Genomic DNA, 12,364 nt, shown 5'->3' with positions numbered 1-12,364 from the left:
ACTACAGTAGTTTATTTTTCTCCATTTTGCCTCTTAAAATGATTGGATGATTTACATCAATGGTGAAATTACATCAGAGGTAAAGCCAAATTTGTAATAGTCATCTAAAATTCTCAGAACAGGACAGATCATAAACAAACACCTGTGCACACAAATCTGCATGGGATTTAGTCTGTTTTTAAGTAAAAGCTCATGTTTTAGGTAACAGTGCTTGGGGGGTGGAGAGCAGGGGGTGGAGAGCATGTAGCCTGTGCTAAAAGCTAGCTTTTCTGTGTTCAAACTCCTTTTATCACCTGGACCAAGATGCCACTGTCATATTCCCAACAGCCACAAATAACATCCAAATGCAGCTGATGCCAAGGGTAGGCAGATAACCACCACAGGATAAAAGCAAATTCCAAATAGAAAACACTGTCCCAAGAGGCCGGCTTACACTCTCGGAACATATACTGATAAGAAACCACCTTTGCACTAAATAAAGAACTCAGAATAACACTCTATGTAAACCTCCCCCCACCACCACCACCTCAGCTTTCAGAACACAGGTCAAATGGTTATCTGCTGGGAGCTTAGAAGGACTACTTATTATAGAAATCAAAACATTTGGTAACTTGAAAATGCCTTTTTTCCCTAGATGGCTGTGGTCACAATAGGCATTTGTTTTCAGTCTGTGAGGAGTTATATTTAATTTTGTTGTATTTAACTTGGGGCGAATGACCTCCCTGCAAGGTACAGATAGACCTTCCTCTGCTCCCTGTACTTGCTTAGGGTTACTCTGGTTTGAGTCCTTGTTTATTTACATTTTAAAGGAGGTTATGGTTTTGCTGTTGTCTTTGAGTTGAACAACCAAAAGGAAAAGAGAAGCTTTTGTTTTAAAGGAGAAAGAGACATTTGTTTCGGTGTCACTGCCCTAGGCTGGCAGCCTGGAGTCAGATCCTACAAACATGAATATGCCGAAGGGAAGAAAAACTAACTCTGGGGTCTCCTGATAGTTGTTAAAGTGGCAACATGCCCATGATTTTCTTAGCTGGCAAATCTCTGCATTGGGGACAGACGATCTGCCAGGTCTGGAGCACAGTGCTAATCTTGTGTAATAGCGTGAGCTCACTGCCCGCAAAGTAGTAATTATCAACAGCAGTTTCCAAAGGATGTGAGTTCCACCCACTGAGAGACCACTTGGAGACGGGCCCCAGGCACAGTCCCACCGAGCCAGTTGCATTTAATCCCCACCATGAATGGTGCCAGAGGGTTCCTTGACCCCCAAGTTCCTTTGAACAGGTCTTCAGTCAGGAAGTGCTAACTATCCAAATGCAACTCGAAACTGCCAAACCCATTCAACATTTTTTTTTTTGGCCTTTTCCATGGTTATGCATTGCCTTTAATTAGCAATTAAATTTAAGTAACTGTGTGATTGTAAAGTTTCTACTGGTGGAGAAGCATCTGTGAGAAGGAACTACTGCGTTGATAAATCCTTCTCTTTTTTCTTAAGGATGATCTCTTCAATTATGAAATGATTTGCTGGTGGCAGGTAAATGTTGTTCTTCCAGCTGTGTGCCTGTCACCAGCCACCTGCATTCAAGTAAGGGAAGGGCAAAGGAGAGGGGTTTTGTGTTCTAGAATGAATCTATGGCTCCTTCCATGTCATGTGTAGAATCAGAAGAAGCAGCTCTTAACTTCCAACCAAACTGAACCGCAACACAAATTTTCACCGAGAGCTGAGTGGTCTTTCGGAAAAGAAACTGAAAACGCTTCTATTCATGAATAATGTGTTAAAAGGATGGACAACAGCCTATGTTTTCCTTGGCTTGTAGGTTAATCAAATGAAGCCTGTGAGATTTAATATAATTAAATTAATGTTGATATGCAGTGTGACTTGTTCACAGGGAAATAGCATTTGACTTGGAGCTAAAACCACACCACAGCCAACACACATCCAGCTGCAAACACTTTACAGAAAGTCTTCTAGGATTTTCAGGTAGAAAAAGTAAAACTTCAGTTTTCCGTTTAGGGGTTTTGTTTTGCATCATTGTTTTCAGCCAAATCATGCATGATCCCTTCAACCCAAGAAACTACAAAGAAGCTTAGAAAACACAGGGAATTAGTTCATACTCCTGATTCTCTTTTCAATGTCCAGGACATCTGGGAGAGGGAGGAGGACACGAACCTTTGTGTTTATAAAAGGGTAATAATGATACATTCCTGCAGAAAAGAGAATAATGGTTTATGACCTGCGATTTGTTACTCCTTTTCTCTGTCCCTTTTAAGTGTTTCTTCCTGGGTTAAGGGCTATTTCTTTATTGTTTCTATTGGTTTTAAAAGCTGTTTTTTTTTTTTTTTTCTCACAATACTTTGCTTGACAGGCTGATGTGTTTATTTAAGAAAAGGGCTGGGAGGGGGGTGTCAGGATTTAAAGTCAAATCCACTAGCAGGTGGGTAATTTTCCTGCATCAATTCTGCATCATGACCAGGAGGGCAAGTGGGTAAGTATACCTGTTTGCCAATGCTGGATCATGTTTATCAAAATGAAAAAAAAAAAACAAAAAACAAAAACTCAGTTACCTCCCAGAAATATTTTTTTCAAGTAGGACTTAAGCACAAAAGGCTATCAACTAGCCTTTGTAGCCTTTGTAATCTACCTTCATTGTAATTATCAAGGGGCAAGAGAAGTTAGTTAGAGCTAGAAAAGAAAACATTTCTGGATCTGTGAATGAGTAACTTGTTGAGAACTTTCTGACTGGATTTAGACAAATGCAGAGGAAAGGAGGAAAGGATATCTCTCTGTTTTCCCCAAACAGGATGCAGCAGAGTCAGAGGCTATGACTACTTTCCAGGAAGGTGACAAGCCAGCAGCCTTGCCCAGGGTGACATGGAGTGCTCACAAACAGAGATGACAGAAGGAAAATGTGAAAGATGTAGAAAAAAAATTTTTTTAAATGTATAAGGATAAAGTTAGGATTTTTTTTTTTTCTTACAAATCAAATGTTTTTAAAGCTCTTCAACATGTTAAAAAGGGAACTGGATTGTCAGTTCTATTCAACCCTCAACCTCTGGACAACGCAATCTAAGGTGACATTTCCTTTGAAGTAACTGCATCTGATCCACTGAAGCATCCGGTCCCCAGTGGTGAGGGGTGAGCTTTGACAGTGCTACAGGAACTCACTTAAGCCAGAAAGGAGCAACACAGGCCACAGGAAAATTCCCCGTGTGAGAATTTTATTCCTGGGGGTCAGAGAGAGAAGGGAGCAAGTTTTAAAACTTCTGAGCTCCACAGATTTACTCTAAACCATTGGTTAGGGTGGTATGTTAGAAAAAGTAGTGTGATTAAGATCCCTAACAGTTTCTAGTACCTTCCTAACTGCGCTGTCCATGGACACCCTATAGTCTGTAGCTGAAAAGACCATAGACTATAGTGAAAATGATTTTGACAGGATGCATATAGATGGGGAAACATAAATGATTGCATGGTGTTCCCTAATGTCTGGCTTCCTCCGTGCTTGAAAGAACAGACTCAAGACAATGGATGAATGAAGGAAGCCCTGTCTAACCTTAGGCAACCAAGTCACCCTGAGTCAAGCAATCTATTAAAAAATGAAACGAACTGATAACATTCAGGAGTGAGGTTTCCTTTTGGATTTTGCATTTGGATGATGAGGTTTTTTAAAGCTAAAGATCTGAGTAACTGTCAGTTTCCTAAAACTGCATGAAAAATCTGCCCTGATATAACTCAAATCTTCAAAAAGTTTGCTTTCTTCTTCACAAAGCTTATATGTTCTTGGGACAACCACATGGACAAATGTATCATCATTTCCAGTAGGAACATTTGTTTTACTTTGGGTTAATAACTTTTGTAAGATGCATTATGCTCAGTTACATAAAAAAAAGAAACATTTTTTTTCTTTTCATCCTATTTGAAATGCCACCTATTATGTTTTATTTTTTTTCCTACTGATACAACTTTAAATAACTTTTCTTAATTAAAGTATAGTTTACAATGTTATATCAATTTTTGCTGTACAGCAAAGTGACCCAGTTGTCTATACATTCTTTTTCTCATATCATCCCATAAATAAAATATTAATTTAGATAAACAAGAACTGTCATATAGAGATTCATCCAAAAGACTTATTTGGTCATTTCAAGATTCAAAAGGTAACAGAGCGAGTCGGTTGAGCAATGTATGGATATTGATTATCATTCACATATCTCTTTTTGTCAACCACTCTGCTAGGTGCTGCAAAAATGGAGATGGAAGTTAATTCCTGCCTCAGAAAGCTCAGGGTCAGGAAATTAACACCACAGGGGTCAGTGGTAGAATGGGAAGAGGTCACCAAAAGGGCTCTGTAGGAGCTTTCAGTCACATCCAGCTAGGAAGGCTTCCTGGAAGAAGGAGACTCAGCTAAGCAAGGTATTCAAACACAAATCAAATGAAATTAGGGTAAGAGGGTAAGAAGTTAGGGTAACATTCTAAGTATTCTAAACATTCTAAGGGCTAATGGATGCAACCCTGGGAGAAGTGAAACGTCATGGCTTATTCCATGAACTGCAAGTACTTTGAGATGACACACCTTGGGAAGTGGCCGATGGGGCTTGGTATGCCCCACTAATTATTACAGAATTTTATACTGAAGGCAAGAGGAAGATGTTGCAGAATGAAAAAGGGAGTAACCCTAGTTGAGAACAAGGGGACAGGAAGGTCATAGACACTGGAAAACAGATGGGGGGAACACTTCAGACTGGTCATTCATTTAACAATAGGTTAAAGAAGGAACTTAAAAGTCAGCTAATAGTAGAGAGGCTAGATAAGAAATGTTTGTTTAAGTTCGCCAGCTTTAATGTGTATTTAACTTGGATGGTTTAACTTGGCGTCTTTGAAGACATTACTTGGGTGGCAAGTAAAGTCATTCATTATTGAAGTTATTTGTCAGGGTTTCTAATAAGCACTTGGGGCATTTTGCTGTTAGAGATCAATAGCCAAGTTAAAGAATGACTGGTGAGGAGAAAACCAACCAGAATGTGACTGCTTAGTAGGAAACTGAGTGACAGAGTGAAAACTGAAATGTGTTCAGAGGAAATAGCTTTAATGGAAATCACAGGGTAAGCCTAGATTCAGTTTTGTTCAGGAGCAACACTTTTGGGAAATTGATTGGGTAAACACCCCAAATAAATAATAAAAAAAGATTTTAAAGATGAAACAAAAATAAGAATTTGGAATTTTATATAATGATATAAAACTCCTATTATAGAAACCAATAATGTGGAAGAAATCTATCAGAATCTCAGTAAGGGCAATGTAGATAACTTGGCCAAACAGCATTATTCATTTAGTGTAAGCCTATAAATTGAATTAGCCTAGCTATAAATCATAATCATATCACACATGGTATACTGAAAGCTTATTGGAAGCAATGTCCAACTATTTCAAGAAAAGAAAGGATTGAAAGTGAGGCCTAATATAAACTTGTTTGTTTTTACTGTAAGACTAAATAACAAAAGATCATATACGGTACATATCAAAGGCTCTTTTTGTTTTAATACTGTGCTACCTCCCAAGAAGGATAAGCTCTAGTAAACCTTTCAAACAAAAAAATGGGGGTGGGGGGAGGGGAGAAATCACTCTAAAACATAAACAAAGTCCTTAAAATTGCACACAGTTAACACTGTTCCCAAGTGTAAGCAGATACTGCTTTTCCCCATGAAGAGTTTACTATCAGGGATATTTTCAAAAGCAAGACACTTGGAGTAAACAGTGAAACAAAGGAGAACTATTTTATTCAAAGGCCTGAGCACATATGGAACCTGTTAAGGGGACGGTGGCTGTAGAAAGAACTACAAACGAGTTTAAGAGACACCTAGGCTGTCTCCGAAAGGAAGGGATGGAGGCAAGGGTGGTTAGAAAAGCAGAAAGTGGGCCAGAGATCAGTCAGATGGGAGGGAGACAGGCTGTTGGGCAGATGGTCTCATCTGTTCCAAAATGTTCAAAGTTAAGGGACACTCCTTAGCACACTTTTATTTTACACAAAGAGTGAATTAAGAAGAAACCAGGGGGCTGTCGAAGTTTTTCCTGGATTTACTTGTGTCATTTCTTTGAGAAACTTTGATGTTAATGTAATTCATTTGCTGCCTTCTTCAAAATGAGGCCCTTATACTTGGGGCTCTCTCCAAAACCCTTAGGTTTCAATGAAAAAATGTGAGTTAATTAAGAGTAAGGTTCTTGTTGATGTTGTAGAGTTATCTATGTTAGGTTGTTATCTTCCTAGCACAATTCCAGAGGAAGATCAATATTTCTCCTTTGACAAAGTACAATCAATGGCTGCTTGTGTGCCAAGTTTAGGACCAATCTGGACTATGGAAATGGCAATTAGGTTATTTTTTTCACAGTACGGTCCATTCAAAATGAGTGGATATAGGGAAAAAAAAAAAAAGTTGCGTTGGCTTGCCTCAGCACAGTGGAATAATGATATCTGAGGAATCAAGTTATTCTGAATGGCACCTGATAGGCAAGATAAATTCCCTAAGACACTTTATAGACCTCACTTATCTGCCAGCCATAAGCCAATATTTTATCATTAACCAGGCTCACAGGGAGTATAAGGCCTCATCCTAGACCCTTGGAGAAATAAAAAGCAGATAAGAGAACCACTTCTTGAAAGAGCTGAACTGCTAATGGACAGACCAGGACAAACATCTAGTAATACACATAAATGCTAAAAATGAAGAGAGATACAAATCAATTCTATATAACCAACAACAGATCGGAAACAGGGACTTGGTCCAATCAAGTCCCCATGTTGCAGACGACAGACTTCACAAGAGCAGGAGCATAAGGCACCCAGCCAACAGGTACACTCTGAGATATGCTGTGGTCCGGGTCTGCAAGATGAAAGTGAGTGCAAAGAGGAACAGGCCACCTGAGTCCTTGGCATCCTAGCTTTTGAAATAGAGCTCACAAGAACCTGCACTTTTCACTGGGCCATTTATAAGGGAAAGTTTATGGGAGGAAGACTTAATAGTGTATATTCAAGATCCAATTTATCCTACAGGAATGAAGTGTGCATTCAACAAGGGAAAAGTCCCTAAAAGCCTATATTATCTAATATCCATTAACCAAATTATGAAAAACAGTTTTAACTGTAATATACAGGAAAGAATCCTTTCAATTTTTATGTTCACTTGTAAAGTAAATTGATAAAAACAAAACTATCTTCAATTAAAATGAGTATATAAGAACTCATGCTATAGAATCACTATTAAAATCTGACCAAAATCACTCCCTCTGAAATTATTATTCATTTCAGCAAAGTGAAAATATATGGATGTAACAACTGAAGATACACCATCCATCTAGGACAATCAGAAAAAAATGAGACTACTGACGGGGGGATTATACATTTTACTGGGAATATATTTTACCAACAATCTACTTTCTCTACTTTTTTCTGTATCTTGCCAAAGAACCTACTTATGACACAAATGACCAATGCTGATTAAACATAAGGAGTAATGATAGAGAGAAGGCAAGTCAGGCTTTATTTTAGGATTCCCAAAGGCAAAATGTAGTAAGGGATAGCCTTTTTTTTGGCCACGCTCGAGACCTGTAGAAGTTCCTAGGGGCAGGGATCAAACCCTCGACATGGCAGTGACCCAAGCTACTGCAGTGACAACGCTGGATCCTTAACCCACTGCATCACAAGGGAACTCCAGGGATACTTTTTTTCAGGTCAAGGAGGTACCAGCTCTGGCTCCACACTTAATAGCACTGTGATCGTGGGCAAATAGCTCAGCCTAATTTGATTCCTTATGCCTCTCTTAAAGGTTACTGCGGAGAATAAATGGATGCTAAGCACTGAGTACAATGACTGACACAGAGATGAACTGAGGACCATGTCCAGGGGAGCACAGAGAAGCTTTCCCGAACAGACAGAGAGGAACTTCTGAAAACAGGGATTATTAGTTCAGCAACTGTTCCAGGATGAATTTCACATTTTGCCAAACTCATTAAATCCAGATGAGTGGCAACAATGAATGAAACTTAAGCACACACACAAAGCGTTTAAAAATTATTCTCAAGGTTTCCTCTTATTTATCTAGGTTGGAATTTAATTTACACTTACCTCTCTAACCCAGTGGATCCCAGTTCTTTGTCTGCATTTTTTTCCTTTCTTTTTTTTTTTTTTTTTTTTTGGTTTTTACGGCCGAACCTGAGGCATATGGAGGTTCCCAAGCTAGGGGTGCCATCGGAGCTACAGCTGTCGGCCTAAGCCCCAGCCACAGCAACGCCAGATCCAAGCCACCACATCTGTGACCTACACCACAGCTCATGGCAACACCAGATCCTTAACCCACTGAGCAAGGCCAGGGATTGAACCTTCATCCTCATAGATGCTAATTGGGCTTGTTAACCACTGAGCCACCACGGGAACTCCATAAGCACTGGTTTTTAATTATGTTCCCCAGGTGAGTCTAATGAATAGCCAATACCAGAACCATCACTATAGCTAAGCGTACTTGAACTATTTCTAAGGAATTAGACTCATGTTTACTCACCAGTTGTGACTCAAAACAGCTTCACCTATCCTGACTTAAGAACCTTATTGTGGCCTACTCAAGGATGTGGCTAGTATTATCAAATCACTCCTTTCTTTAAGTAGGAAAAGCTAAAATAAATAAATAAATAAAACTAGTCATCAGAGTTTGAATGGAAGGAAATTTATGAGATCAGAATTCCACAGTCTTTTTTTAAGACATAAAGAAATGAGCATTTTGGCTTGGTTGAAAATGACCCATTCTTGATAGCAGATTCCCAGTGTATTTATGTAAGAAAAAGTATTTTTTAAAAGGACCCTTTCTCTTACATTTATTATTGCCCTTTTTTGCTTTGAAGCTAAAAAAAGCAAAGATAATCATCTAAAAGACAGACCTGAGGCAATTCTGCTTTTGGTGTGGTTTACTGGTTCAATGGAAATCGGATACACTCTTCTTTTAAGAGAGCCACCGTGATGGGAACATCACTAATTGTGTTGGTTCTCAGGGAACAAACTCTATTTCAATTCCCCGGTTCACTTTCACAATGTGACCCTGAGCAAGATGTTTAACTGGTCTCCAGTCCAATATGCCTCTGCAACATGCAATCAACCCATGGTACCAAGCTCCAGAAGCGTATCATTTTCATCAGCAACCTACCAGTGTGCTGCCATCGGTCCAACGGAAGTCATGCTCAAACATCTTGTCATTGAGACCAATCCACTGATAATCATGGCCCACACCTGAGAAAGGGAACAACGCAGACATTTTTATACCATTCCCACAAATGGATGAAATGCATCAAAGAAAATTATTTTTGGAGTGAAACATGCATCCTCTTTTCTGGCTGGATTTTTGTCTAGCTTCTCATAAAAATCTTTCATAGGTCTAACTATGTTTTGTTCTTCTGCTCAATGTGTTTTCAACTAAAAAGCTAATTTGCAAACATCGTGAAACATTAAAATATCAGACATGGACAATTATTTCCCTAGCAGTTTACTACAATTAAGTATTTTTTCCATCTTTACTTATGATGGACACTTGCCATTTATTTTTTTATTAAGCTGTGCAACTGGCAAAAATTCAGTGAACCAATAAAATGTGATACATCTCATCCATGTATATCCATGTACAAGGATACATTATCCTCGTTTTGGAAGCCACATGTTTCTTCTCAAAATATTAAATAGGGAACACCTACACTGGACATTTTTGCAAAACATCCTCAAAAATAATTCCTTTTACCATGAAATGAATCATAGGCAAAGACACCATGAGAAAAACTTAAATGAACCTCTACCCAGACAGCAAATTAAGAATCAAACTTCTAAAAGATGGCGGGCATCTTGAGAACATATTTATTCATTTATTTATTTATTGCTTTTTGGGGCCGGAAAAAGCATACGGCATATGGAATTTCCCAGGCTAAAAGTCGAGTCAGAGCTACAGCTGCCAGCCAATGCCACAGCCACAGCAACACAGGCTCCCAGCCACATCTGTGACTTATACCACAGCTCATGGCAACGCTGGATCCTTGACCCACTGATCAAGGCCAGGGATTGAACCCTTGTCCTCTTGGATACTATTCAGATTCGTTACTGCTGTGCCACAATGGAACTCCCATGAGAGCATATTTAATAGAGCATTAAACAATGCTTCGTGAGCAAAAAATGTCTATATGTTTGCTACATTAAAGCTAGCTGCCCTCATCATTGCTATAGTTTAAGGAGTTATTAAACTATAGTAACTTTCATTAGCTTTCAGTCTCCACCTATTCATGTTCTTAATATGAGGCCCCCTTTCTATGGTCTAAAATAATTAGAAACTTGGATGAGGACCAATTATCCACAGAGGATAAGATGTGGGTGCTATTAACAATTCAATTTTAATTAGTGGAATAAAAATAACTGAAAGCAATTTTCTCCTTAACTTTAGACAATTATTCAAAATAGAGACCATAAAGCATGGGAAGAATTAGATGGAAAACATAAGAGGTGTTTATTTCTGAAAGTCAAAAAAATGACCAAATAACAATTGCATATGTTTCAAACTATGGTATACTATTTCAGCTGTTACTGATGGCAAATCAAGAAATGCCTTTCTGGAGTTTCCGTCGTAGCTCAGGGGAAATGAATCTGACTGGTATCCATGAGGACTCAGGTTCAATTCCTGGCCTTCATCAGTAGGTTAAGGATCTGGCGTAGCCATGAGCTGTGGTACAGGTCACAGATGCGGTTCGGGTCTGGCATTGCTGTGGCATAGGCCACTGGCTATAGCTCTGATTCGACCTCTAGCCTGGGAACCTCCATATGCCATGGGTGCAGACCTAAAAAGACAAAAAACAGAACAAAACAAAACAAGAAATGTCTTCCATGTTACAGGTGCATGTTTCTCAAAGTAGGGGACTCAGATAGGAGAGATGATTTTAAGTAGTTTACAGGTGATGCATTCAGTTGAGTCACAACTGAGAACACTAATTGTTTTCAGTTAGATAAAGGAAAAATTAAGAAGGTGGTGAGAATGAATGAAGCTTCAGAAAACCCATGTATATTTGATACATACGATTCACAAACATTTGTTCCTCATGAGACAGAATGCTGGTGAGATGGGCACCCTGAAGACGGCACTCCCGTTCAGCTGCATCCCACGTACGTCGGTGGGCGAAGTACTTGTAGCACTGCCCTTGAAATTTGTGCCAGCCATAGTCACATGTCTCCGTGTCTGGGAAGAAACAAGGCAGGGGTTTATTAAACTCACCTACCTCATTCAAACTTGGTTCACCCATCTCAGTGTTCATAGAAGACCCAAACCAACATCAATGCCACGTCTCCTAAGCTAGGGAGGCACAGTTTGGCCACGATGAGAAAGAAATTATGGTAAAGAGTCTAACTGATTCCTGCCAAGTGGGGTGGCAGTGCATCCCAGGATACAAAGGGCACTAAATGCAATTTCCTTGATGAAAGCCAGTTTCAGCCAGAGAAAAACTGGAAAGGGGGCCAGTCGAGAAACCTCATAGGCAGCAGTGTCTAGGGACTCATTCGTGAAGGAATTGGGGCTAACTCCTCACCAACACAACTTTTCTAAAGAGCATCATGCAAGTGATAAGATTTCTGGCTAAAAGCATTCTGAATGCTCTATTTGTATAAGGACTTCAAAGGCTCTGGAAGTAGTCCTTTCCCACTTTCAGGAGAGAGAGCTAGATGGCCATAGGCTCTCAGGTAAGCTTTGCTAAGAGAAAACAATTTTTCATCAGTAGGCAGCTTCTGGGGTATAGCTAGGACTGTGAGCATTTTTCCTAAAAGGAGAGGAATACAGGTAACTCCCAGTGCAAAAACATCAGGACCTGAAGTTTATCAAGAATGACTTAACTTTAACTTAGTACCCCCACTCCATCAAGCCATATACACACACATGTATATGTGCATATGTATATATTTTTTTTTCTCCATTGCAACAAGCGCACCATAATCTGGTGAGATTAAAACACTTTTCAAGTGTGTCAATTTTATGCGGTCAGTAAACTTCACCTATATTTCTAGGTTGCAAGTTTTTAAATATTTCATAGGAATGTAGCCTTGCTCACAGAACTACGTCCTCATTGGCAATCTTCCCTCAGACTCGCCTGCTCACAGGTGAGATTAAATTTTACGTATTAACTAATGATCAGCAGAAATAATTTTCACTTTCACAAAACACATCTCACAAATACACACACACACATACATATATATATATATTTTGTCTTTTGCCTTTTCGCCTTTTCTAGGGCTGCTCCCGTGGCATATGGAGGTTCCCAGGCTAGGGGTCTAAACGGAGCTGTAGCCACCAGCCTACATCAGAGCCA

At 39.4% G+C, this 12,364-nt stretch overlaps 1 protein-coding gene across 3 annotated transcripts in view; it reads right to left on the bottom strand.

The window, feature by feature from the left end:
* Nucleotides 1-12,364, bottom strand: part of VCAN (versican) — a 110,991-nt gene that overhangs the window by 17,060 nt on the left and 81,567 nt on the right. For all 3 annotated transcript variants that reach the window (XM_047778229.1, XM_047778230.1, XM_047778231.1), the window contains 2 exons: nt 11,083-11,241; nt 9,181-9,263 (listed from right to left, as the gene is read on the bottom strand). In XM_047778229.1, the coding sequence (XP_047634185.1) occupies nt 9,181-9,263; nt 11,083-11,241 (242 nt within the window). The remainder of the gene's footprint in view (nt 1-9,180; nt 9,264-11,082; nt 11,242-12,364) is intronic.

The sequence above is a fragment of the Phacochoerus africanus genome, chromosome 4, assembly GCF_016906955.1.
Source record: "Phacochoerus africanus isolate WHEZ1 chromosome 4, ROS_Pafr_v1, whole genome shotgun sequence".
Classification (NCBI taxonomy): domain Eukaryota; kingdom Metazoa; phylum Chordata; class Mammalia; order Artiodactyla; family Suidae; genus Phacochoerus; species Phacochoerus africanus.
The sequence above is the reverse complement of the archived record's forward strand: the minus strand, read 5'-3'. Positions and strand labels throughout refer to the sequence as shown.